The sequence below is a fragment of the Penicillium griseofulvum genome (assembly GCF_001561935.1).
Source record: "Penicillium griseofulvum strain PG3 chromosome Unknown contig_84, whole genome shotgun sequence".
Classification (NCBI taxonomy): domain Eukaryota; kingdom Fungi; phylum Ascomycota; class Eurotiomycetes; order Eurotiales; family Aspergillaceae; genus Penicillium; species Penicillium griseofulvum.
The window spans coordinates 1,507,091-1,533,142 of NW_024467475.1; the positions used below are offsets into that span (position 1 = coordinate 1,507,091).

At 47.5% G+C, this 26,052-nt stretch overlaps 6 protein-coding genes across 6 annotated transcripts; 3 read left to right on the forward strand and 3 right to left on the reverse strand.

Annotated features, from left to right (window-relative positions):
- Positions 1 to 337: 337 nt before the first annotated feature.
- On the forward strand, positions 338 to 2,145 carry PGRI_051010 (secretory pathway gdp dissociation inhibitor; the record flags this gene model as incomplete). Its single annotated transcript, XM_040792814.1, has 8 exons — positions 338 to 383; positions 444 to 468; positions 527 to 586; positions 659 to 686; positions 736 to 1,081; positions 1,143 to 1,694; positions 1,744 to 2,001; positions 2,057 to 2,145. The coding sequence occupies 8 exons, from the start codon at positions 338 to 340 to the stop codon at positions 2,143 to 2,145; spliced, it is 1,404 nt and encodes a 467-aa protein (XP_040644781.1).
- A 271-nt stretch (positions 2,146 to 2,416) lies between these two features.
- Positions 2,417 to 3,034, reverse strand: PGRI_051020 (PaaI family thioesterase; the record flags this gene model as incomplete). The annotated part of the gene is made up of 2 exons (XM_040792815.1): positions 2,417 to 2,830; positions 2,936 to 3,034. 2 exons carry the CDS (start codon positions 3,032 to 3,034, stop codon positions 2,417 to 2,419), a joined length of 513 nt encoding a protein of 170 aa, XP_040644782.1.
- A 769-nt stretch (positions 3,035 to 3,803) lies between these two features.
- Positions 3,804 to 6,087, forward strand: PGRI_051030 (origin recognition complex subunit 4; the record flags this gene model as incomplete). Its single annotated transcript, XM_040792816.1, has 2 exons — positions 3,804 to 5,402; positions 5,467 to 6,087. 2 exons carry the CDS (start codon positions 3,804 to 3,806, stop codon positions 6,085 to 6,087), a joined length of 2,220 nt encoding a protein of 739 aa, XP_040644783.1.
- Positions 6,088 to 15,949: 9,862 nt separating this feature from the next.
- On the forward strand, positions 15,950 to 17,910 carry flbA (developmental regulator FlbA; the record flags this gene model as incomplete). Its single annotated transcript, XM_040792817.1, has 2 exons — positions 15,950 to 16,378; positions 16,435 to 17,910. The coding sequence occupies 2 exons, from the start codon at positions 15,950 to 15,952 to the stop codon at positions 17,908 to 17,910; spliced, it is 1,905 nt and encodes a 634-aa protein (XP_040644784.1).
- Positions 17,911 to 18,951: 1,041 nt separating this feature from the next.
- On the reverse strand, positions 18,952 to 22,346 carry PGRI_051050 (Major facilitator superfamily domain, general substrate transporter; the record flags this gene model as incomplete). The annotated part of the gene is made up of 6 exons (XM_040792818.1): positions 18,952 to 19,686; positions 19,740 to 20,448; positions 20,772 to 21,484; positions 21,625 to 21,987; positions 22,036 to 22,136; positions 22,187 to 22,346. 6 exons carry the CDS (start codon positions 22,344 to 22,346, stop codon positions 18,952 to 18,954), a joined length of 2,781 nt encoding a protein of 926 aa, XP_040644785.1.
- A 647-nt stretch (positions 22,347 to 22,993) lies between these two features.
- PGRI_051060 (putative PHD finger and SET domain protein) lies at positions 22,994 to 25,858 on the reverse strand (the record flags this gene model as incomplete). The annotated part of the gene is made up of 1 exon (XM_040792819.1): positions 22,994 to 25,858. The coding sequence occupies one exon, from the start codon at positions 25,856 to 25,858 to the stop codon at positions 22,994 to 22,996; it is 2,865 nt and encodes a 954-aa protein (XP_040644786.1).
- Positions 25,859 to 26,052: the final 194 nt, after the last annotated feature.

Sequence of the window (26,052 nt, forward strand, 5' to 3'; positions counted from 1 at the left end):
TAGCTTTTTTTAAAATGATTATAGTACGCATGTCAAAGTATAGGTGGTCCATCCAACAAAAAAACTTCCTTTTTTATTTATATCCTAAGAATAGTTATTTGGCGATCATATTTACCCCTGAGAAAAAGGAATTTAAGCATATATATATTCAGGGGCTCATTGAAGCCAAGTTCTCCCGATTCATTAATATCGTGAGGTAACTCACTAGTGGCGGATCCGTCAAATAGTTCCCCTTTCTTACCGCTTCGTCCGCGGGGAGATAGTTCAACTTTCTCTTCTCTTTCTTTTTGAGTCTACTTTCTATCTTTTTCTACCTCTAGTATCTTCCATATTCACTATGGACGAGATTGCCCCAGAGTACGATGTTGTGGTGCTCGGCACTGGTATGTTGCTAACCCCGCCATTTCACCCCTCTTAAGGTCAATACTGACCAATTCTTTCAGGCCTGACCGAGTGTGTTTTGTCTGGGTAAGTCTTCGAGCTTGGATTTTAATTATTCCAGCATTTTACTTATACTTCTCAACAGTGTCCTCAGTGTGAAGGGCAACAAGGTTCTTCACATCGATCGCAATGATCACTATGGAGGGTAAGTCAAGCGGAGAAGCTTGCGATGACGGCACCAACCTTGGAAGATCAAAATAGCTTACAATGACTACAGAGAAGCAGCATCCATCAACATCGAAGCAGTATGTGCACCGATTAATTCTCAACTTCCATTATTGACACCCTTTGCAGCTGTTCAAGAAATACGGCAACGTCCGCCCCGGCGAGGAGCCATGGAAGAAATACGGAAGGGTCAATGACTGGAACATCGATTTGGTCCCCAAGCTCCTCATGTCCAATGGGGAGTTGACCAATATTTTGGTTTCCACAGATGTTACCCGATACCTCGAGTTCAAGCAGATTGCCGGCAGCTACGTCCAGCAAGGCAAGGGTCCTAAGGCGACCGTGGCAAAGGTGCCTTCGGATGCTGGTGAAGCTCTCCGCTCATCGCTCATGGGCTTGTTTGAAAAGCGACGTGCCAAGAAGTTCCTTGAGTGGGTTGGCGATTTCAAGGAGGACGACCCAGCCAGTCACCAGGGTATGTACCTTCAACCTCGGTTCGGCGGGGCTCATCAAAGCGGATAGCTAATGGAGACCAGGATTGAACGTCCATACATGCACAATGAAGGAGGTTTACGACAAGTTTGGTCTCGAGGATAACACTCGCGATTTCGTCGGTCACTCTATGGCTTTGTACCCCTCGGACGAGTATATCAACAAGAACGGTGCCGCCGTCGAAACCATTAACCGCATCCGCCTGTACGTCAACTCTATGGCACGCTACGGAAAATCGCCTTATATCTACCCTCTCTACGGCTTGGGCGAGCTTCCCCAGGGCTTCGCTCGTCTGTCTGCCATCTACGGCGGTACCTACATGTTGAACACCGACATTGACGAGGTGCTTTACGAAAATGGCAAGGTTTCCGGCATCAAGGCGACCATGAAGGACCGTGACGACCAATCCGAAGCCATGAAGTTCGAGACCAAGACCAAGAAGATCATCGCCGATCCTTCCTACTTCCCCAGCAAGTCTAAGGTCACTGGATACCTGCTGAAGGCTATCTGTATTCTGAACCACCCTATCGATAAGACCGACAGCAGCGACTCTGTGCAACTGATCATTCCTCAGTCCCAGGTTGGACGCAAGCATGGTGAGTCTTATACGGTCCCGATTTATTGACAGCGCACTGACCTCTCCAGACATTTACATTGCCATGGTCTCCTCCGCGCATAATGTCTGCCCCAAGGGCTACTACATCGCCATCGTCTCCACTATCGCCGAGAACGATGCCAACCACCACCTTGAGCTTGAGGCTGGCTTCGAGCGCCTGGGCAAGATTGAAGAGAAGTTCATGGGTCCCCCCATTCCTCTCTACGAGCCCACCGATGATGGCTCAGAGTCCAACATCTTCATTTCCAAGAGCTACGACTCGACATCCCACTTCGAGACTACGACCGGTAAGCTATTCCTCCATTATAAACCTATCAACTGTTAGCTTACCACTCCCCACAGATGATGTCCGTGATCTGTACCGCCGTGCCACTGGTGAGGAGTTGAAGGTTGAGGGTCTCCGGGAAGACCAGCAACTGGCCACAGAGTAAAGGCATCAATACTCGCCTTGCAATCGGATAATCTAGTACTGCTTAGATTGGTTGATTATATTTCTCTTGGACATTTCCGATAGTCTCTCTGTTCCGTGTGCGCCCTTCCCTATCATAACAAACGAAGCACAATATTTCTGGTCAACACTGGCATTAATTACACGCTCTTGCTCTTCGCTCGTACAATGGCTAGAATTTGGCACCTCTATTGACGCGAATAAAATCTATACAAATATCCAAGTAGCTACCTCCATATCCACCAAGAAGGAAATCAAATCCTCTGCGTCACCTCCGGGTCGGTATTGGCCTTCTCATGTTCACCAACCACACAAATATCACGACTATCCGCCTTCTGGATCTCAGCCCGAAGCAATGCCAACCGCTTGCCAACATGTACAACCTCACACACGAGACGCACCTCCATCCCCGTAGGTACAGGGCGTAGATAGGTCACCTTGAGATTGCGGCTAACACCTCCGAGAGCGAACTTGCCCGGCTCGGAAACGCCCAGCAAGATAGTAGTCGACAGAACATCGATTAAAGTAGCAGCACAGCCTCCGTGGAGGTTACCCATGTAATTACTCAGCGCCGGAGTGATCGTCAAGAGGAACGAGACTGTCGCCGGAGGACCGCGCGTTGCGGATTCGAAGCGAAGGTTACAGCCGCGGGCATCGACGTCCCAGTGCTTTTAGTTGGGATAAGGGTAAGCGTTGGAATTAAATTATGCGTAATAGCGGTGCATAGATGGGAGATGCGGTTCATTTGTTTCAATGCTGCACATGGTACTTACTCCCTCGCTCCCCACGCCCATTCGTCCCGCATACTCGTAGACAAGCTGCTCGAACTCGTCCAATTCCCTGGACGGAGCGCCTATTGCGTTATCTGACATGATCTCTGAGAGGAATTTTAAGTGCGAAAATCAATTGGGATTGGGGAAGAGGTGTTGGAGGGCGAAGAGCTACCATATGTAAGTACCCCGTAGCTCGGGATCACAGATGGACCTCGGCTGCCGTGGTCTCGGTCCTACAATCAGATATGCTTAAACCGAAACAATGCTTGAATTGAATATAACTGCGTACTCGTTTAGCTTTGTATTATATGTTTTGGTTTTTATTGATGTTAGTAAGGTGTAGGCCACAAAAAGTGAGCTTTGCAATCCATCACCCCAAAGATATATATCCAATAACAAATATCAACCAAAAAGAACATTTTCAGAGATATATTCAGAATATATCAAGGAAATAATTTCCATGTCTCAAATGAAGACTTCTGGACATGGAAAGCACCTGACTTCGCGTCACGCGTCTCGGCCTGAGGCGAAAATCGGCCAATTTGTTGTCCGGCCGACCCTTTGAACGCAATTGAACCAGGTCTTCTGCTCGGAGTTAAGAGAGGTTGCGCTTGCTAGCATTGATAAACAAATGCGCAATTGATTTCCTCACAATCGTAAGTCAATGCATTCGGGGCGAGCTCTTAGGTTCAAGCCGGTCGGCAATAAACAGTATTGAATCTGATTCTAACTGACACAGGCGCGATCACTTGTGCGACAGGACAACCGCGAGGGATCACCACTCTAAGTGCTTTGCCCGACGAAATTCCATCGTAATCGAATTGGACACTCCCCGATACCAGCGATTGCATCTCGTCAAACTACAGCCATGAAGGACGCCCAAGTATCTAAGAGGAGAAGGGTCTCCAAGGACATTGATGGAGACATTGAGATGGGAAATGATAACCAAGACGTATTCTCCGTCCCGTCATCTCCCAACAACAGAGCTTCTCCCACGCCGGTGAAAAGTGCATCACGACGTCGATCTAGCCGCGGCGAAGACAAACCAGACACTGAAACGACGGGCCAAGATGGCGAGGACGAGAAGGATGAAACACAAACCCCCGCACGTGTTGGAACACGGTCAAGTGGACGGCAGCGCAAAACACCAAAGAGGTATGAGGAAGAGGTCGTAACACCATCGAGGAGAAAATCAGCAGCCACTCCACGAAGCGCGCGTGCCAGCAGAAGCGCGCAAAAGCCGCGCCAATCTCCAGCGGAAGACGACGAGCCTGAATCCGAAGAAGAAGATGACGAGGAGGAAGAGGAGGATGACGATGATGAAATGGACCTCGATGAGTCGTCTCCGGAACCTGCCCGTCGTAAAGTTACAAGGACCAAGTCGAAAAGAACTGCTGCGAGGGCCACCCCGAGAACCACGAGAACTGCACCGAGAACTACCGCAAGAACTACGACGAGAACCAGATCCAGGAAAGTTGTGGTTGTAGAGCCGAAAGAAAAGTCGGCTTCGCCTGAGTATCAGGACGGCTTGGATGACCTTGTTACCATGCAACTCCCGGAAGATCTTTATCAACAGCCGGAGGCCCCAGAGACTACGGATGTCTCCGAGCCGTTGCCAGAGTATGTGGAAAGTTTCCAAGAGCTCTGCAAGACGGGACTTGAGGACGAAGTCCGTATTCTCTCGACTATTTTGCTCGAAAAGCTGTCAGGGAGACGACAAATCCCAGTGCGAGGACTTGAACCTGAATACCAGAAAGTTCATCAGCTCATTGAACAGACGGTCTCCATCGGTGAGGGTAACTCCATGCTTCTTCTTGGGTCCAGAGGATGCGGCAAGACCGCCATTGTGGAATCCATCATTTCATCCCTTAAAAAGGAGCACAGCAACGACTTCCATGTCGTGCGTCTCAATGGATTCTTGCACACAGATGACCGGCTCGCTTTGCGAGAGATGTGGCGTCAACTTGGCCGTGAGATGCATACCGAGGACGATGCAGCCAAGGTCAGTTCTTATGCGGATACCATGGCGACACTCTTGGCGCTATTATCGCACCCAGAGGAGCTCTTCGGGGCTTCTGGGGACCCAGGATCAAAGACTGCTGCGAAATCCATCGTGATCTTGCTGGATGAGTTCGACCTATTCGTCACTCATCCACGACAGACTCTGTTGTATAATCTGTTTGATATTGCCCAGGCCCGCAAAGCCCCCATCGCCGTCATTGGACTCACCACAAAGGTCGACGTAACTGAAATGCTTGAGAAGCGTGTTAAGAGTCGATTTAGTCATCGATACACTTACGTTCCTCTACCTCGATCCTTCGAGACATTTTCAGATATCTGCCTCGGGAGCCTGGATCTCAGTGACGCCGAAATGGCCGATGTCGTAAATGAACTTGGGTCTGACCGCACTCTAGTCGTGTCTGACAAATGGAAGTCTCTACTCGAGGGATGGAAGGAATATTTGAAGGTAGGATCCATGATATTTTCCTTTATCCGGTCAATTGGAACTTCGCTAACCCTCTTGAAAATAGCATATATGGAATGACAATGAATTCCAATTCCACCTCAAGCGCATCTACAACCAAACCAAATCAGTAAAGGAGTTCTTCAACAGCGCCCTTCTCCCCATCAGCGACTTGCTACAAAGTGTCTCGACCGTCGACACACCCATCCCCGAAGTCCCAACCCCGAAAAGCTTCGCTTCCCAGTCCCTCGATTGCCCCGACCCAGCACCTCTCCCCTTCTCTACATCCATCACATCATCCAGTCCCTCCTCATTGCCACTGGCTTTGTTGGTTGCTGCAACCCGCTTGTCAGCCCTATTCGACCCCGGAAACGACGGGTCCCAGTCACATACCATGGGACCACTTGCGCTTTCTTTCCCCGCCGCATACGCAGAATACGTTCGACTCCTCACCTCCGCAAAGATATCCGCTTCAGTGTCAGGAGCTGCTGCCACACCAGGCCGTGTCTGGGGTCGAGATGTGGCCCGGGAGTCCTGGGAAAAGCTGCTGAGCTGGGGACTTGTGACTCCCGTGGGCAGTGGGAATGGCACTGCTGACGGACAGATGTTCCGTGTGGAAATCAGTTTCGAGGAGGTCATTGAAATGGCTGGCTCTGGAGGCGCTCTGGGCCAGTGGTGGCGTGAATAGACCTGTCAGCATTTTGGATATATTGCGAGCATGCATTATTGTTGCGTTATTTGCGGCGGGAGGCATATCATTTGGCTGACTATCTAGTCTATCTGAGTGGATAGTCGGAATACATAATTAATTTCCGGTCATTCTGGAGTCATTCTTGAATTGATATCGAGTCCCCGTGTTCTTTAGTATCCTAGTAAGAAGAAAGCAAGGGAAAATCAAAACGCAATAAGTCCCCGGGAATTCTATGAAACTCAATTCAGCCCTAGGGAAACTATAGTGATATACGCCGAACTCAAGTATCGGATATATCAAGACGCCATACAGGAACAACCTTGGACCACGGCGTACTCCGTATACAAACTAAGCAATGCTCTGATTTAAGTTATTAGCAATCACTAGTCTTCAAACCTTCCATTGAAATCTGCCGATCCTTTTCTGATTAATAATCCCTGCTTTTGCTTTGTATGCATGTTCCCCAACCCTAGGAGTAAAAGGGTGTCCCAGACAATTTCAAAATAGGCCGATTCTTCAGAAAAAAAAAAAAAAAAAACAAGACAAAGTAAAGGGTTAACCTTGCATACTCCTAACCTTGCATATTCTAGTTTTTGTTTCTAAGGCAATGGTTTCAAATTCCTTGATGTGAAAGGCAAATAGTTTACGTATACTTAAAGGAGCATGCAATGCTGTGCATCTAGATTTCTGGCAACGGCATTTCGATGTGGGTTGCCATGTGTTGAAAATGATAGGTCTAATTCTCATGTCATTACCCAGAAATGGAAAGGAGGGGGCTGGCTGCACATCACTGGGGTACCATGTGAAATATGCAAAAGCAATTCACATTAGGTTTGTGTGGATTTGAAGAAAAAGGACATCCATCATACCTGTACGGACGGAGCATGAATATTATTTCTGCACAAAAGAGGATGAAGGCAAAACAGGCAGCAATAAGTTTTACTCCTACACTTGCATGTCCAGGTGGCTTGATGTGTGCGGAAGTACGGATGAAGTACGGAGGAAGTACGAAGTATACCCTGTCTAGTCTTCACGCTAGCCGTTAGGAATCGCGCTCATAATGCAGCCTGCAGATCGTTTTGGACATGTGTCTGGTAAGCACCTCCGTACATGTGTCTATGGAGTACATGCGCAAAGCCTGCATTTAACCAGAATACCTTGAAACAGGCGTGTTTCATCCGTAAATAAAAACGGAACATTGTACAACATTGCAAGGGATTGGGCCGCAGGCTTCCGGTCGAAGATCTGCAGAAAAGGCGTCTAGACTACCCCGCTTTAAGGGCTAATCCCTTCGTTTTCGCATTCAAGTTTTTGTTGATATCGGAGGGTTATCTCAACTCGGTTAATCCTATAGGAGTTTGACGCTATTAGGTTTTTAAGATATGATATCCTTGTCTGCACTCCGTACGGTATATGCGTACAACGTATGTTGTATTTCGATTTACATACTGTGTATCATTATCAATCGGACAACTTCCGTCTTCCCCACATACGATCAAAAGACCTAGGCATGTTGAATGGGCTGATGTGGAGATAGTTCCGTAGTAAAAGAGGTAGACTATCTCGATGGCATTGGTATTCAAGTTAGGTATAGTGTATAGATCCCTGCAATACCTTATATCTGTACAGTATTATATACAACTCTTCCCGTTGCGAGGTTATCTGCATAGGTTATTTTATGATCATACCATGCGAGTGACCGGATGATCCCGTAACTTGATCAACTCAAGTGGGTGAAACAAAGCAGATCACTCTGCATTCGTCAGGGCCACATGGACTTGGAATCTCCACAGCCAAGTTTATGATGCCTGTCATCAGGTTTTATGTTGGCAACTACAGTCCGAATAGTAGACCGCTTATACGGCCTTGTGTCTCTTTATAAGCTTTTGTAATAGTCTTTCTGGACTTTCTGAAACATTTTCCCGGGACAAGTTATTCATAAGTCCAAGACCAAAGGTATCCTTGACAAGACCCTTCCTAAAACCTTCACGGAAACACCCGCTCCATCCTTGCTAAACTGGGGAGCCAACCTTGAAAAAAGGCCGGTTTAGGAATAGCAGGAAACTTGGTACCCACTGGGAGTATGCGAAGCGAGTGGAGGATTGGGCTTAGTGCCAAATATTTGGATTTTGCGTCCCTAGAGTCAGAGTGACGCAGCATGTCGGCATATGTGGTGTGGTAATAGCAGTAAGTAATGCCGATGGCATCGAGCATATCAGAAAGGGAGTCGCCGCCCTTGTACTATCTGTACGAATTGGGGGATTGAGCCCTGGTAAGTCAATGCGTATGAACTATATATATCAGTACCTGTTTCTATCAAGTAGTTGAGGGAATAATAAATCTCGCGCAGAACCCGCTGTCGGTTCAACAAGTAATTCACCCGACATATTCAACGAAAATAAAGCTATAGAAGTTGCTGGTGAATTACTGCTTTCTTTTTGATGATAGGTAGATCAGGAGGACTTATTGTCTCTTTCCGCACTTTACGGAGAAGTGCTTTCCTAAATAGGTGATGATGTGAACCTTCCAATGAGCAAAGAAAGATTGGAAGAAACCCCTTGAAAGGTCCTGAGTTTGAGATATGAGGATCATGATGACTTGATAATGAAATAATGTCGAACTTCATTTCACTTCTTTTTCTGATACCCAAGCTCACACTATTATCTTCTTTTGATTTTAAATAGTAGCCTTGCTTAAGACCTCTAAGATGTTTGGAGAATACAAAACTCTGTATCCCTCACCAAATTACAAATATAACCGTCAACATGCGTGGCTTTGCCAAGGGCTTCGTCCTTTCTCACAATACCATGCCAATCTTATCATCGATGTCATTTTGAACGAAAGGGCCCTGCGGTCAACTGTTCAACGAATAGACGCGTTGAATGACAAGATGAGAGCTGCGCAAAAGCTTCCAAGCGACGACAACTCAGAATTCGACAAACTCGAAGAGGAGTTGGCGAGACTCAAAAAAAGTACGTGTCAATCAAATGCTGAAATTCTACGAAGACGAATGCTTCCTCGGTACGGGATCATTGAGAAAGGGCTATAAATCGGTGAAGAGCAATCCTGCTTGGTATCTCCGGGAAGAGCTTGTGAAAGACTGTATTGGCAGAGGAGGTTGCTGTCGCTGGCAATGTAGATGCTGTGAGAGACGTCGATTATCTGCCAAAAATGGGAAGGGTATTGGGCATTGTACCGTTGAATGTATGTGCTGTATACATGACCGAGGGTCGGAGTGTACGGCGGCGGAGAAGAAGGGTATTGATGACAGATTTCGTCAGATGCTTCGGTGTAATAATCCTTCCTATCTTTTAAGGATTGGAAATGCGTACTTTTCGAAGCCTCTTGTCTGGAAAATCAAGACCAACAAGACTTAAGACTTGATCACTCGACATTTGGTTGCTTACGTTTATTGTCACTTGATAGTTCTATTGGTGTCTACGAAGAATGAGCGGGAACTATGAAAAGAGTACTTTATGGGTATCTTTTGTTTCTTTTAAGAAAATACTTGACTTGCCCTTACTTCCCATTTCTTGGATATACTATTGGAAGATAGCAAATGAGACCCTAAAGCAAGTAACATATTGGAAAGCTACGAAGAAAGGGAGAAAATGAGTAAATGCTGTTTTACGATAATAATAATCCACTGCTTATGCCTGTGACATCTTTTTAGTAGCCTTGTCTTATTTTGGATATTTCCCCTCCTGTTAGTGTTAGTCGCGAAATATAGAATGTATGCGGAAAGTCTAACCTAAAGATGGCTTTCATATGTAAAAACCAGTGATTCCCAGTGATTTAGCTAGCCAGTCAGAAATGGCAGGAATATCAGGCTAACCAGGTAGGGTTGTAGCTGCATATGAAAGTCGGCTGTCTCTCTGTCACCGATGTTTTGCCGATCTGCCACGTGGACTTCAAGGTCCTTTGTTTCAGTGTGGCTCTTCTGCCGTGTGTGGTGAAGGTGGAGTTAGTGGGTACAACATATATGGATAAACGGAGAGGATGTTGTACATTAAATGGTATAACCTATCGGAGATTTTACTTTCTCGTTTTCCGGTCATTCGTACTATACATCGTAGATCAGATATAAGATCAATATGGATGAGAGTTTTGCTTATGAAGGTCTTCCCTTAACTGTTTCATATACAATATACTGCATATGTATTCTCGTTAATAAATACCTATTTAGATATTCAAAGAATCCTTCGTGCGGTCATGCATAATTTAGTAAATTAACACTTTGCCAAGCCTTCTTCTGCCATACGCCAAGTTCAGTTTTCAGGAACAGGAAAAGGACCACAAAGAATCAACACCAGAAACAAGGTTTTTCCAATATATTGCCCCTTAATCAATAGAAAGGGGAGCCCTGGAGCAACAAGAAACAGGAGAAACACGAGCATTCCAAGGTTTCTATGGTGTCCCACTGAACCATGGAACAACGTGGCTTCTAGCGTCTTCTGGAATCCTTCTAGAAGGCTTCTAGCGTTTCAAAAGTTTTTGCCACCGGAGTTCGCCGTATATCCCCAGGCCCAGCGGGGCAGTATGGACGGTATGTCCCAAATTTCTAACATGATTCATGTCATATTTTAAAGGTTTAATTGATAGTCTATGACGTGGTCCACTCCTGCACTATCTGTTTTCAGCAAGTGGAGTCGATCATGAATGGGCCGTCAAATTCCTCGTATTTTATATACAAGCTGTATCATACATAGTATACGCGTAAAGCAAACACGGGCAAAAGGGACGTTACTACAAATGGACTAAAGGACCTCGGGGTGATGTTATCTACGGAGTATACTTTAGCCATTTCCATTTACGTGAGCAGAAACAAAGTTCAAACTGACCACATGGAAGAATCTCTCTTATCTACTCGCTAATGAGTTGCCCTCACCGACTCGGAATTTCTCATAATCGGGACGTCCGAGAACAACTGATCTTCATGTCTGAGCGAGTCAAAAGTACACTACTAAAAGCCACAAATTTGTCGACGGTTTCAAAAAGTAAATATCAACACGGCTAGACCAGGAGATACATATGTACTATTTCCCCCTGCGTGCTACCGAATAGGTAACAGATCAGATGAGGCTCTGTTCACATAGTGCTGCGTGCACGGTAGTCCACTAGCGTTTTCACTAGTCTGGCAAGGAGAGTTTTCTGTCAATCAGGCGCTTTATCAGGATTGTCATCCCAGCAAAAACGTGGCTGGGGTCCGGGAGACAGGTCGCTGCGCAAGCCACATGGCGCCTGAATACGGGGTCAAGCCTACCAAAATAGGCACATATATTGCATACGAGGTACACAAGTTGTGACCTACTGTAGCTAGGCGATGATCAGATCTGTGCTCAAGGTCTAAATCATTGACCTCTCCGGCATTCCACGTGGCAACCTCAGCTATACTTCCCCACATTCGTAGCTCCGGTAGCTTCGGCCTCGACAATGTGATACATCTTCCCGGGATTTCTTGGCTTGTCCAGATTTGGACTACTGCTGGGGTATCAGCAGTGAAGATCGATCCTATAATTCTAGATTGAGTCGATTCGCGATTGCCTAGAACGATGTGTATCAAGGGGCCGCGGAGGCGTAGACCGAGAATCGTCTAGGCCTTCATCTACCCCCTGCCACCTGGTCCATGTCTAAATACTTCATTTACTTCATATAGCAACCAAGGCTTACTAAATGTTTAGAGTTTAGCATGGTCAACCCGTCTGAGGAGCATCGGAGCATAGTTTGAATCCCAATCGCGCAAGCCACATTCCTAGAGAATGTGAACCTAACTCTCGGATGTTGGTTCCCTGGATTCCATAGCGATCTGCATACAACCATGCAGTTCGGAGTATGTCTGAAGTACACCTGCTAGGTACATGCAGGGACCCTCGAACAGGTAAGGAGGTGATATGTAGGAGTAAGTTGCGTATACTCGGTACTCCCCACGAAGCACAAAGTATACGATATGACAACTATTCTATCTTTTTAGGTAAGGTATGTCCCAGAGCTACCTAATATACATAAGCTTTCTATTTGCGTAGATCGACACCTAGCATTGGCCCTGAATCGCAGGATGCAAACTTGTCCTGAATAGGTAGGGTTGGCTCCTTGGCAGGTGATTCCTTTTGTTGATTTACTAGATTCACTAGCTCTTTGGGTTATTTTGAGTTTTCATGACTCGTGAAGTTGAGTGTCAAAATGTCTGCATTTGGAAATTACTATATTATATGCATCTATCTGCGTGGTGACTTTTACCCCTGAACAATTCAAGCCTGCAGGAATCCTTTGTCGCGTGGCCACCAGGGATGTTGACATGTGGAAAAATACAATACATGTGGCATAAATTACCAGTATGTAAATTATGTAAATCAGATACAATACATACTTCAAGTGCGAAGATCACTAGAGTCTTATTAGTTTTCAGACTCATATCTCTCTTACAGTTGGATGTCTGACCGCAACTTTAGACTCGTAAGAGGAAAACCTCCGCCAGCCAATCTGTTAGCGGGCCTCAATTTTGGATAGCTTCAATCCACTGCAACATGCTAGGCGGGATAAAGCGACAAGGAGGGTATCCACAATATTCGCTTTGGGGTTAGCGTCTCGCAATAATGGATCTGATATGCAGGCACTAATTGTATTGAAAGTATCTACTTTTGTATCACGTATACGAAGTACAGAAAGTTATTCAAATTGCTCGTCAACCCACTCCTCGATTTGCTCACCTGGTTGACTCAAGAGTCCATGAAACCAGCCTTACCCCCGTATATCTTAATATAGAGCCGCACGGAATTAATTAGAGCCAAATCAGCTTTGCTCGTACAGGGCTGAACCGAGATGTCGTGACCGGGGTCCCCTTTTTGGCCCCCAATTCCGTCACATGAGCTACCCCTGTTTGGACGAGAGACTGTTTTGCTTGAATCCTCTCCCTTGTTCCAATATACACGTGGCACCGTTTGATCGCATTATTGTGATCGATCCTAGTCGATAGATCTCAACAGTCGAAAGGAGATATGACATGTCGCTTATTGGAATGTTCTTCTCCGCTTCCAAGGTTTTCTGTGCTTCTGTGATATGTAGAATGACATTCGATCTGCGCTATCTAATTTAACTTTTGCTGGCTAATCTCGTCTTGCGGGGGGACCAATCTCGTATCATATACTTGGAATCATTGGGGTTTCTTCGCTCAATCTGGCTCTATGGCCGGTCTGGGCGGTCTAGTCTAAACCCTTTTTTTTTTGTTTTTGAAGATATCTCTACACCGTACTTAGGTTGTTCCGCGCACCATAATACCTGTCTAGGTAAGGTCGCCCGGCACATAGCGGATGAAACTTGAACTGACGTCTTATATTCTGCCGCATGACCTGTTCCGGGAGACGGGGTTGGCTAGTTTCATTAGTGAGCGCCCTTTGAAGTCTTAATGACGTGTCTGATAGCTCCCAGATAGGGCATTGTACAGCTTTCCTGAAACCAATTGAAAGTATGGTTCATGCAGGTGAAATCCTTGGGGCCATCTTTGTACCAGCGTTGGAGCGCTGTCTCAACTAGAGGTGTAAGATGAGGCTCTCTGATTGACCGTTAGGATAAGCCCACCAACGTTGGACGGAGTAGATCGGTATTGCCAGCCGCACCTCGCTACGGATTGGTCCCCTCGTATAACAAAAGGCCATGATAACGAAATTGACGATCACGATCCCCAGAACTTGGCGGATATGCCACACTCTGGCGCCTTCAGTATGATTGGAGGCGTCAATTTGTTTTACTAAGGCGCTAACCCCCCCATATTTTCGCAAATCCTGAGACGAGGAAGGTGAAACCCTTCCAGGAACCAGGATACAAGAACCGTTGAAAAGTTGGTAAGCAAGGCTTAAAAATCTTGGAATTTATTAGCGATAGCGTTCCCCAGAGCCCCGTAATTCCGGGCATTCAGGGGAAGGATTCGCGAGACTGCGCCTCCCTCTAGGCGCAAAGTAGTAAGAGGGGGAACCTCGGCGGTCAGACGCTAAGCATCTCTCCCCACGTGTGCCCACGTGGGACCACATGGGTTATGCGCACGAAACGAAAAGAAGACGCTTGGAATCGCCATGGAAGCCTGGAGATTTGGATTATTATTTCTTTTTTTTTTCCCCTTTACCGCCTTGATATTTTCAGGTTACACGCAAGGTACTCAAAATGGAAATACCCCTCCCCCCACTATGAATGATTAACTTTGTATAAAGTATAGATGATAACAATTATATCCTATCGTCTCGTTCATTTGTACTGTAGAATATATAGTGTAGTCTTATTATCTAGGCCTATTTCCGATAAGCCAAATTAAAACGACTAAACACTTGAAGACAAAACAGAGAAGTGTGAAAACGTTCCAAGGTTCCCTGATTGCCCCACCATTAGGCGATCGAAGAGAGTGGGGGTTCCTCCGATTGCGACACTTCGTACTCCATACAGTGTATGAGAATGTTTCTGATTGCCTGGAATCCATATGATGTAAATAGGTAATACATATAGGTAATGCCCCTCTTCGGCAGAAGTCCGGATATTCACGTGTACAACAGCCAACGTTTATGATCCACAACATATTTTCCGACCAGGTTTGAAGTGGGCCAATATTAGGGAATAAGCACCAAAAAGCCCCGTTGTCATATCTATAGATTGCTCTAAGGGTTTGCCAGTCGATAAGGTTAATAGGACTTCCATGGTATGCGATATCAATAAAACATTGGGTTTTAGGCTCCAAAGTGCGAGGGTCCCCACGTGGACTCAAGCTTTACATAGCTATTTTGTCAGCATACTTATGCATTAATAGTGAAATACATGGATTTTATAGAAGTTTTGGAGAGCATTCGAGCATCAAACTTAGGTAAAATATGTTATAGATAATATAGATATGTAGGCGCATAACATGAAGATTTGGATCTCCGTTAATACTCCGAATGACATCAATAACAGCGCCCTAGTCCCAAGTCAGTAAGGGTCGCGACTCAGGGATCAATGAAACGGCTTGGGTATTTCACTGAAATTCATACCCGTATTACTGATACGGTATCACGATCTGCGGATATATTCGGCCCTTGGAACGGGAAGAATCAATGAAATCATCGGAAGAGATGATCCATTTTAATTGTTTTTTTCCCCCCTGGTTGACTCCATCATTATTTGGAATTACCCAAGCTATGAGAATAGACTATGAAGTAGGGAGTATGTGTAGACCATACATAGTATAATTCAAGATTTACATATAATATTAAGATATCCCTATATTGTATATTTATCTACTCTGTATGAAGGTATGTATTTAAATAGAAATAAGAGTATATAATACCCCCCAGAACCCACCGATCTTCATGGCCCACGTTATTTGGATGCAGGCCAAACTCTTTCGGGGCTCACGCGTGGCTGTGGATCATGGGCTGACAGGCCGAATGGTTCTATTTCTTTTTTATTTTCTTTTTTTTTAAAAATTTCTTTTTTTTCTCTTTCTCTTTTCTTTTTCCTATTTGTATTTTTTAAAATAAATTATTTTCCCTTCCCGTTCTCTCTTCCCCCCCCCTTAGACCCATCTTTCTCTTACTCCTTTTCTTTTCTTATTGTTCGAAACGAAAATAATAACAGGAAATTGTAGTGTATAATTTCCTTCGTTCCCCCCTTCTTACATACCCTTTTTTCCCAGTTTTACCTTTGAAGAGTTAGTCCACTCTTAATAAAAAAAAGATTTTTTTATTTTTTATTTTATTTTATTTTTTTTTTCTTACAAAAAAGAATTTCCCTTTTTTTTTTTTTTTGCAGAATTCCCATGTTTTTTTCCGGTATCAGGTGTTTGGCATAACCCACTTTTTTTTTTCCCTCTGGTTCAACCCGAAAGACTCAAAACCATTCAATGCCAACCCAACCCGGGAGCCACAGCCGAGAAGATTCTCCTTCAGTTCCTAATTCTGATTTTGGCGGCTCTACCTCGCGCAATCGACGCTCTTTCGCTGCATTAGCTCAGAGAACGTCTCACGCTTTTACTAGTTTATCTGGAACTACACTACGTTCTTCAACTTCATACAGTAGTCTGTCGAAACCGAAGCTCTCCGCCCCTGTGACCCCACCATTTGACGGAGACACCTACGAGCAATTGACCGGAACTTCGCGCCCTTCTTCTCCGGCTTTGGTCGACAATCTTCCTAACTCGCTTTTAAAGCGTCGTTTGACTATTCGTCTTCCTACACCTCCCGAAACCCGCCCTTCCCCGCCCGAACCCAAGATGCACCAGACGTCGTCAAGGTTACTGCGCATGACCGAAGATGAGCGCCCCTTCACCAAGGTAGGTTTAAAATATAAACAAAAGAGACATTGGAACAATTGGGCTGATTTGCGCAGGATTTCATGGACTTGTTCTCCACATTGATGGTCAGCTTGAAGTTGGATTCGCACCGCGTTCGGTTCACAAGATATGACCACACATTCACCTCAGAAGAGGCCATCAACAACTTGGGCTCCCTCAAATTCTCCCAATCCAACCGCATGCCTGACCCAAAAGACCCATCTCGCATTGTCACGACCACTACAACCACCACTTTCTCTATGGCCAAGGAAATGGCCCGATCCGTCTGCCAGCGATTTGTCGATGCGCGCTTCATTGAATCGGTCGACGGCAAAGCAGTTATGACCTTCCCACTCAAGGGCGCCCTCTTCCAGCTCACTCCGAAGGGAATCAACATCCTGCAGCGTTTCTGCCAGCGGAATGGAATTACCGCCCGTCACGTGATGGATGTACTAGAATCGCCGCGCAATACCATGCAGCTGGTGAACCTAGAGCGTGACACGGATAGCGATAAGCTGTCCCATGATCGTGCGACCATCGAGGTGATTTTCCGCCGCTTTGCTGGTCAGGATGGCCCGAACGTGAAGAGCAGCATTTCAACCTCGGATTCGGACTCTTTGAGTGATTACACCAACGGCCTCGTTGGTGTGAAGGTGGCTCGGGAGCGCAAGCTTCTAGATGGAAAGGTATATAGCAACACCTTCACTGGAAAGGCCGCGGTGGACTGGTTGATGGATTGTTCGACTACCATTGAGCGCCGGGAGACCTGCTTGATCTCCGAGCTGTTCCTGAAGTACGGCCTGATTACGATGATTCAAGACGATAAGCAGTTCCCAGACGTTGGAACCAACGCTCATTTCCAGCCTTCCAAGTATGCCATTTACGGCATTACCGAGCGTGGACAGCGCGTATGTGGATGGATTGCGCGCGAGAAGACCCGCGAGGTTGCAACGACATACGACAGTCGCGGAATGCCCCGCGATTCCAATAACGCCCGATTGACCCATATCCTTCAGGATCCCGCTCTGCGCTTGCTTTTCCGCGAATTCCTTCGCTACTCGCTGTGTGAAGAGAACTTGTCTTTCTACCTGGATGTCTCAGAATTCACTGCCAACTATCACAAGGCCGAGAAGATGGGTACATTTAACAAAGTGGACTCAGTGCGGGAAACTTTGGCCGCAGCATATGGATTGTACAACGCATTTTTGGCGCCCGGTTCGCCCTGCGAGCTCAACATCGACCACGCGCTCCGCAACAGTCTCGCCAGTCGCATGACCAAGGCCGTGGGAGATGACGAGTCCATGTTCAAGAGTCTTCAAGAAGTGGTGCACCTGTTCGAGCTTGCTCAAACTTCCGTCTTCAAACTGATGTCAAGCGACTCTGTTCCCAAGTTCCTGCGCGATCCCAAATACTCCGTCGTTCTACAAGAACACGACGTGGACATAATGGGAGGCTCGCGTTCATACTCGCCCACACCAGTCGCCCCGCCTTCAATCCCAGAACGTAGCATGAGCCGTTCTACGCGCGCCTGACAACCACCGCCCACAAGCATTGATATAGTCCGCAACCCATTCGAAGACGAGTCGTATCACTGCGATTCAGACTCCTCATGAGCCCCCTTTCGGTGCATCACAGCCCGATCTTCAACACATGCAGCATATAATGCATTCGAACTCCCTAGGGCAATCGAATCTATCCCCTGCAACCCCGCACTCATGCTTGTGGCCCTAATACGGAAACCTGCTCCCCTCACTTAAGGGGACTTAAAATATCCGGTCGACATTGAGACCCGATTTCATCAATCTCGTCACGATCGTTTCCGACCACAAAGTTCTTTATACTCTCTCTCTCTCTCCACCGCATGCAGTCCAGCACCTGTCTGGCTGCCCTATCCATTTTTCCTTTTTAATCCACGAGATTCCCCCACTCCGAAAGACGTTATGATCGATGGCTCATGTTATAGAGAAGGCCGGAACTGGAAAATATTTTGTAATATTTGGATTGCATTGCCTTTGTTTTTTTTTTCCCTTTATACTTACTCTTTCACCATTTAACTCCCACCTCAGGGAAGTGGAAGACAGAAAAACAAAAAACATTCAAAACATGACAGATTGGAGGCTGTTTCTTTTTTTTTTCTTCTTTTCAGCATCTGACACGGCGTTGCATGTCCTTTTCCTATCTCATACAACTTTCTGCATTTCATCTCAGCATGTCATATGATTCCATATCTTTTTCTTTTTTCCTTAAGTTCCTGCATTCTACCCGGGCACAGCGAGTGAGTTCTGGTCTGCTTGTGTATTATTCTTTCATTGTGAATTGCAATGGACACGATCTTATATTCTCATCTCTTCCAAGTAAATGGTGCCTACGAATTCTAATACGTCCATATTGAACTTGCAAATGAATCTAATGTTTTGAGAGTACATACACATAGAACTTGAATAGGAAAAAGATAACCACAACGCCTAGAACTGCGCCTTAATGCCGATGGTCATCATATTCTTGGGAAATTGAGGGTATTGAGATAGAAGATGACAGGAAAGAACCGAGACCAAAAAAAAGAAGAAAAAAGTCTACTTAGTTCCCCAGCCACGAAGTCTCATACCCTCCTCAATAGCAGTCCAAATACCCTCAACAACTTCACGATCCCGCCAGCGTCCACCACCGTGAACACCATTCTTCTCGTCCCAACGCTCAACAGCATATGTCTCAACGCCACGACCCCAGCCCTTAACCTGGGCAGGGACGTCCTCGCCGCGCCACCCGACATACACACCGGTAGCATGCTTGAACAGCTCCGGCGGCGAAGACCACTTGTACGACTTGAACTGCCAGGTCTGGCCAGTAGTGAAGACAGCGACGAGTCTGTTCCAGTATTCGGGTTTGAAGTTGGTTGTGCCGTCGACGACGATGAACTTGGTTGGACGTGTTGGCTTTCCGGCGCGGGAGCTTGAGATCGCGCTTGGGTTTGAGGCGTCGCCGTTGAGACGGAGCGGGCGCTCTAGCTTCACGAGGTTGGCGTCTGTGGCGCCTGAGAGGGTTGGGTGGTCCGGTGGCACGAAGATACCTTCTTCGAGGAAGGATTTGACGTTCGACATGCGGATGAGGGATGAGGCGGAGGGTGAGATTAGGATGATTGGGTCGGGGCGGGAGTGGGAGGAGCTCGACTTGCGCGATGGGACCATCGAGAGACCAGCTGATGGGGCTGGGATGGAACCCTTGATGCCTGGTTTGGCGCTTGGCTGGCCCGGTCGACTGCGGTTGCGGTCGAGGAATAATTCGGCGCTCTTGCGGACGTGTGAGAAGTCCTTGGCAGTCGGGGTTAGCTTGAGTCTATCGCTTGCTGTTTAGAGGAACTCACCGTCGGCTTAATTCCACGTAGCACTGTATTGCGGTCACCGATCTTGCGCTCGCCATTGTAAATCTCCTGTAGTCGAGGGTCAATCTGCTTTTGTGGGCGGCCAAGTTGAGTTCCTGGCTGGGCTGCTCCTGCGGCTCCACTGGGGACGGAGGTCACGCCGCCAATTGCACCAGCGGCGATTCCGGCCGCATTATCAGCCTGCGCAGCGCCTGCAGCTGAGGCGGCTGCTTCAGCTGCGGCAGCAGCACCCTCGAGGGGTTTGATATGTTCGCTGTCGTCGGAGGCACCCTCTAGCCAGGTGAAAAGGTCAAGACGCTCGAGGAAGATAAGAATCTGGACACTTTCCTCCTTCTCACCCTCTTTTGTCTGCTGTTTTAATGCCTCGTTGAATTCCTGCGCCTTGGCGATGTACTCGGGAATGGCGACATCTTTGTTCTGCCAGGCGAAAAGGATACTGCGCAGGTCAACAGGGGATTTGGTAGATGCCGAAATGAATCGTGTGAGTGTTGATAGGGCAATTGTCCGAGGAGATGGTTGAGCGAAGTAGAGATGTGTGGCTTTGGCTAGGTCGTCTGTGGTAGATTGGTCGGAGAGCTCAGACGAGGTTGTCGGCGTTGGGAGATTGCCAGATGCAATCGCACGTCGCAGTGAGAGCAGAGGATCTTGGAGCGCGGCATCGGTTGCCATTGTTGTAGATAGGGCAGTGGCCCTTGGTTGCAGCAGTTATATGTAAGAAAGTTGTCGAGGCTGGGATTGAAGAACGCGCATTTGGAGTTGAAGCTCCGCAGACTGCACGTGACATGGTATCGCCAGTCCATTTCAAGTCTGACCTTTTACTTCACCAAAAAAAAAAAGCATTGGCCTTAATAAAAACATTTTCATAAATAGCTGTCATTTCATTACATCCACCACCACTTGTCTTCGTCATCCCTTGACTATGCACGAACAACCGCCGCTGCCTATTCTCTGCTCACATACTTCAACGTTGCTCCAGACGATCAACAGAGACACCGCAGTGCAGGGCTGATATACCGCCACATCCAGCTCCATGCACCGAAAATGGCTGTAATTCCAGTAAATAGAATCAGTGTCCCATACTGTGTTTCGTATCCCGTACTACCACCACCACTTGAATCCCCCAAAGACCCCGACTGGAGCAACACCGTACTTAGCGGTCCACTAATCACATTTCCAATGCCTCGTCCACCAGCAAGAAGACCAAATATAAGTCCAGTGTCCAGGGATGGTGACGAGTCACGCTTTATCTGAGTAATAACCCCAGACCAGGTGGAGCTGAACCCACCGGCAAAGAAGCCATATGTAATGGAGAAGATAACAAGAAGGGCAATGGCTGTTTGTGACGATTCTGAGCCTGGCGATGATACCATACCCCAGAATAAAAGGACTGATAACGCCGAGCCAACTGAGGATAGAAGCATAACGTTTGTCACGGAGAACCGGTCACAGAGTACTCCCAAGGCTATCCCACCAATGATAGATGTTGCGTTGAATAACGAGACCAGCATTGTACCAGTGTTCTGGGATAAGCCGACAGTCGTTGTCGAAAAGGAAGGGAGGAATGTAGTTGGTAAGAAATATCCAAAACTCTGGATAATGTTCCCTATTTCTAGCATCCAGAATGTGGTTTGCTTAAGGAAGCTTAGATCCAAGCGGCGCGCTGAAGTAGATTGCGATATTGGGATACGGGGTTTCATGAATGGCAAGGCCATGAGGGTGGTTATCAGCTAGATTTCCAAGTCAGACTTTTGTCAGCTGTAGCTTGAGAACGTGAAGATCATTGATAACCCGATGGTTTAGTATCAATTTGAACGCAAGACACGACGTCTTATACTTCAACCGATTCAAGGAAAGAGCTGGCTCATACCGTAACGACAGTCCAAGCCCTCAGTGTAGTACTGGAGCCAAACTTATTCAGACAAGTACTAGCAATGAAAGGCAAGGCAACTCCAACAATACTCTTTGCAGCCCACATAGTTCCAAGAGCAAGGCCCTTCCGACGCAAGAACCACTGATCAAGGTACAAGGAAGACGGGCTGAATAAGAGCCCATTCCCAATGGCACACATGATACCCTGCGTGGCAATCAAATGCCAAACCTGCACCGAGAATGAGGATAATAGAGATCCTATCACTGTGATAACCAGGCCCGCGGGTGCACAATAGTATTGTAGATGCGGGTATCTCGTTAAAAGCGTGAAAGTGACAGGCGAGAGAAGATAAAGAAGTCCCTATAAATCATTAGACGAGACTACCGGCGTCGTTTATCCTTTGCATACAGTCGACGTAGTTCCAACAGTCGCCAGGTCATTCTTGCTTCCCTGTAGGACGTCATGTGTTGAGTAGTACTCTTGAAAGACACCGAAGACAGTAGCGAATCCTAGATGGTCGTCAGTATTTGCATGCAGTTTTTGTTCAGTCACGACAGACCCCAGACTGGTATCTGGATGAAGCAGCATGAAGCCAACATCAGCCATGCGGCCCTGCCTCCATCTGCTGGAGCAAGCGTGGGTTGCTCGATCTCGGATACTTCTGTAGATCTGCGAGGATGTATCTCGTCCAGTGCGAGGCTTCGATTAGAATTGTTCATCTTGCACTAGGATCAATGGCACAAGCATTAGATATGAAATTAAGATGGAATAGCAGACAAAAGAAGGAGCGAGGGGTTGGAAGGATTTCCCCTCGCGATGATTGAGTCATCTGCTATCAGCCTATCATCTCGCATAGTCGAATTCAAGCCTGAATTTGATTGGGATAGACAATGCAGTGCCATGTCAAGATATGCCGATCTATACCCAACATTGGAATTAAAACAGGCAAAAGTTACATTGTTCATACAAGCTATCTAGCCCCGTCTCAAAAAAAATGAGGCCATACATATCCAAGATTAAACTGGACAAATCGTGAAAGATCAAGTGCTGCAATTCAGGCAGACACAATTCTCAAAGACCCTGACCCAAATGGTATTTCCCATAACCGAGAACCAATCCCACGCCATACGCCATCCAAAGTCCGAAAGCCGGAGAAAAAAAGATAAAAATAAAAGAAGCCGGCACATTAGGCAAAAAAGAAAAGAAAGAGCTGAAAGTAGTCCAAACGCCTGTGCCCGCCTTGCTGTAAGGTATCGAGATGAAATCACACGAGAAAAGAAATTTTGGGTCGTAAAAAACGTTAAATCCACGGCGGAATTTTCCCTTTTATCACAGGCCCACCATTACTGCCACGCGGATGGTCGTATTACGAAGAAATAGACGGGTTGTTGGTGGGTGTTGTCTCTGGTGCGTCCTCCATAGAAATATCCATAGGGTCAGGCCCGTTCTTGTCGCCTCCTTCAGCTTTGTGGGGAGGTTTATGATTATCACCAAACACTGTTGTGATGGCCAGGAAATGTTGGGTTTGTAGACGAGGATCGCCAGGAGGGGGGCCAGGAGCTGGGGCAGGAGCCGGTTCCGAGGTTGGGGTGGTCGTCATTGTGCCACGTCGAATCAGATAATCACCAAGACTGAGTTTCTTCTTGGCAGGGGTGGCTGCAAGTGCAGAACCAGCAGATGGCGCGAGAGAAATTGGGGAAGATGTGTCATGAGAACTGGGTGATGCGAGACTTCCTGGCGACATGGAACTAGGACTAAGCGCTGACTGGATATTCGAAGCCTTTGGTGGGGGCATGAAAACATGCAGACTGCCACGAGCGGCAGCCCCAGGAATCCTAAAGCTATGCGCTGCAATAGATGGCCAATAAGGCAGAATTGGTGACTTGAGTGGATCATTGCTAGATCCAGACGCAGAGGACTCCGGTTTGTAAGAGAGTGCAGCACCCCGACTATCAACGTCACCCGGGATGAGTCGCGTCGGAGGGTCGTAATGCATTCCTCTAATCACAATGCCATGATATTTCATTGCAGGCTGATGATACTTGGACTGGCGGAAAGACCACCGAGGGGGCATCGCAAGGGGTCCATGATCAGCAGGAATTCCCATTCTGTCGGAATCTTCCCTGAGCAACTCGATATGAGGCCTGTCGTCGATTGGGAGCGGGAACCACCCGTACCACCAGGGAAGAACCCCAGACGGCACGACACTGAGGTCGCCAGCCTCCCATGCATTTCGCTGAGCCCAGTCCTCCCCGATGTGATGTCCCGCAGACCACCGAATCTTGAGCATTACTGACGGGTGAATCATATCGAGTTTGTATCCTCGCCTTAGACGTTCTGCGTGTAAGAACGAGCGCTCAACGTCATCGGCGTAAAGTTCAGTTTGAGCGTCGACATAAGCAACCTGACGCCGGGATTGTTGTCCTGTCATTTCAGAGGATCGAGGCGGGCCTGGCTCGTGGTAAGGTTTGAAGTCGTCATCAGTTTGGGTTGAGCTCGAGACTGTGGCAGGGGTAGATCGTGACTGAGGGCCAATAGAACGTTTTTTTCTTTTGGGATTGGCCGTTCTAAGCTGCTCTAGCTGTTGGAATTGCTTTTCGGCATCTGCTATCTTGCGTCTCTCGCGACTGGAGAGCTCTGGCAGTGTTAGCTGGGCCGTGGGGCTAAGATCGCGACTGCCAGTATGTCGACCACGCGCGGAACTAGAAGTTGATCGGGCGTCGGCTGCGGGGTCATGCTCGTCGGGATGCTTCATGGTCTCGCTGCCGGCGCGACCGGTATCAGCGGAAGGACCGAGAGATTTTGACTTCTTGCCCTTGCCCTTCAGTCTCGCCTTAACGCGCTTGTTCCCAGGGGGCTTGGCGCGACGATCAAGTTTGTTCAGGACGCAAGTTTGAGGATTTCCACAAGCACAGCCACCAAAGTTGGCCAGCGTCGTGCTGATGGAAATAGCGGCATCCTTCGGATCTACCACCCTGTCCTTGAACTCCTCCTTTACTGTGGCGTCGCAAGGAAAGAAAGATTCGTCGAAATGCCACATGGTAGTAATTTCGGAGCCGGGTGGAATGTCTCTTTTAGCGACGAAACAGAAATGGTACTGTCGGCCATTGGTAATGTATATTTTTAACCAAACGTTGGCATCGCATGACCGTCTGACATAGCGGAGCTCGTTTCCTTCCTGACGGCTGTCGATGTACAAGTCCAATTGCCGGTTGAAGAACACGAAAGGCATGGCGTGCCCTAATTCCTCCCATCGGTTGGTGTCGAGCTTTTTGTAGTCTTTGACGTGGCCTAGCTTGCCAAATATTTCACCGACAATGTCGTCCTTTCGAACTGGATCCTGTGTTTTCAGGATCTTGTGAGTTGGGTGCCTACCACCGATCTCAATTGTCGAGTCTGTGATAGTTTCCGTTGTCAATGAGGGCCAGCGAGACCGATCCATGGCCTCTTCGGACCGTTTGGCGAAGTCTTCAACACTGAGTCCATCGGCAACTCGCGCCAAGATCTGTGGGTCCTTCAGCCATGCGACAATTTCATTGACAAAATCGACGCCGTAATTGAGTATACTCTTCGATTCAACAAACAGATCATCACGGTCGTAAAGAGAGAGAAATTCGTCGGAATAATGAGGTATAGGAGGGCCAGGGATGCCTGTTGGGCTCGTCGCAACAGAGGTGGAGGATCGACGGGTTCGTGATTCAGTCGACAGACCCGGTGGAACCGAAATACCACTTATTGAAGCGGAAGGGCGGCGAGACACCCTTGCTTTCTTGGGCGGTGGCTGCTCACGAGAACCCGAATCGTGTCGTCTATGACCAAAAGTATTCACATCGGCATCATTGGACTTCCTCTTTTGTGTTTTGGGGCCAGATCGTCTTGATTTCCGGTCACCGTCCTCGCTTTTCTCCCGCATCCGCCGCACCCGCTGTCGTTCGTTGGCGCGACGGTTGTCAAGGGGCCGTGGCTCGCAGTCGACACAGTTGTGCACATCTGGTACTTTTTTGTCTGGATAGTAGCAGAGGATATGCTGCCATGTCTCGCACCCTTCGCAGAAGACCGTGTTGCCATCATCTTCATCGAACGAGCAAATGCATTTGATGGTGTAAGGTTCTTCATCGGGTGCGCCGGAGTCAGAGGCGGCGTCGACGGCGGCAGAGGAGCCGCGATGGGCGTGGACCGGATAGGAATCCGTTGTGGCGTGCGTGATGGCGAGTGAGGAGGTATCTGTCATCGCCGACAGATAACCCCCTCTCAGGCGAAGACAAAATGATGTTTTCTCGACAGAGGCGTAGCCAAGCTGTCACTGTTCAAGTCGCATATCAATTTTTCTCGTGGTCGTATAGCCTTCCAATCCCGTCTCCTTGGATAGTGGACGCGTTATAGGGTCGAAGACGGTGCGGTCACAAGAAGGAACCGAAAGGGGGG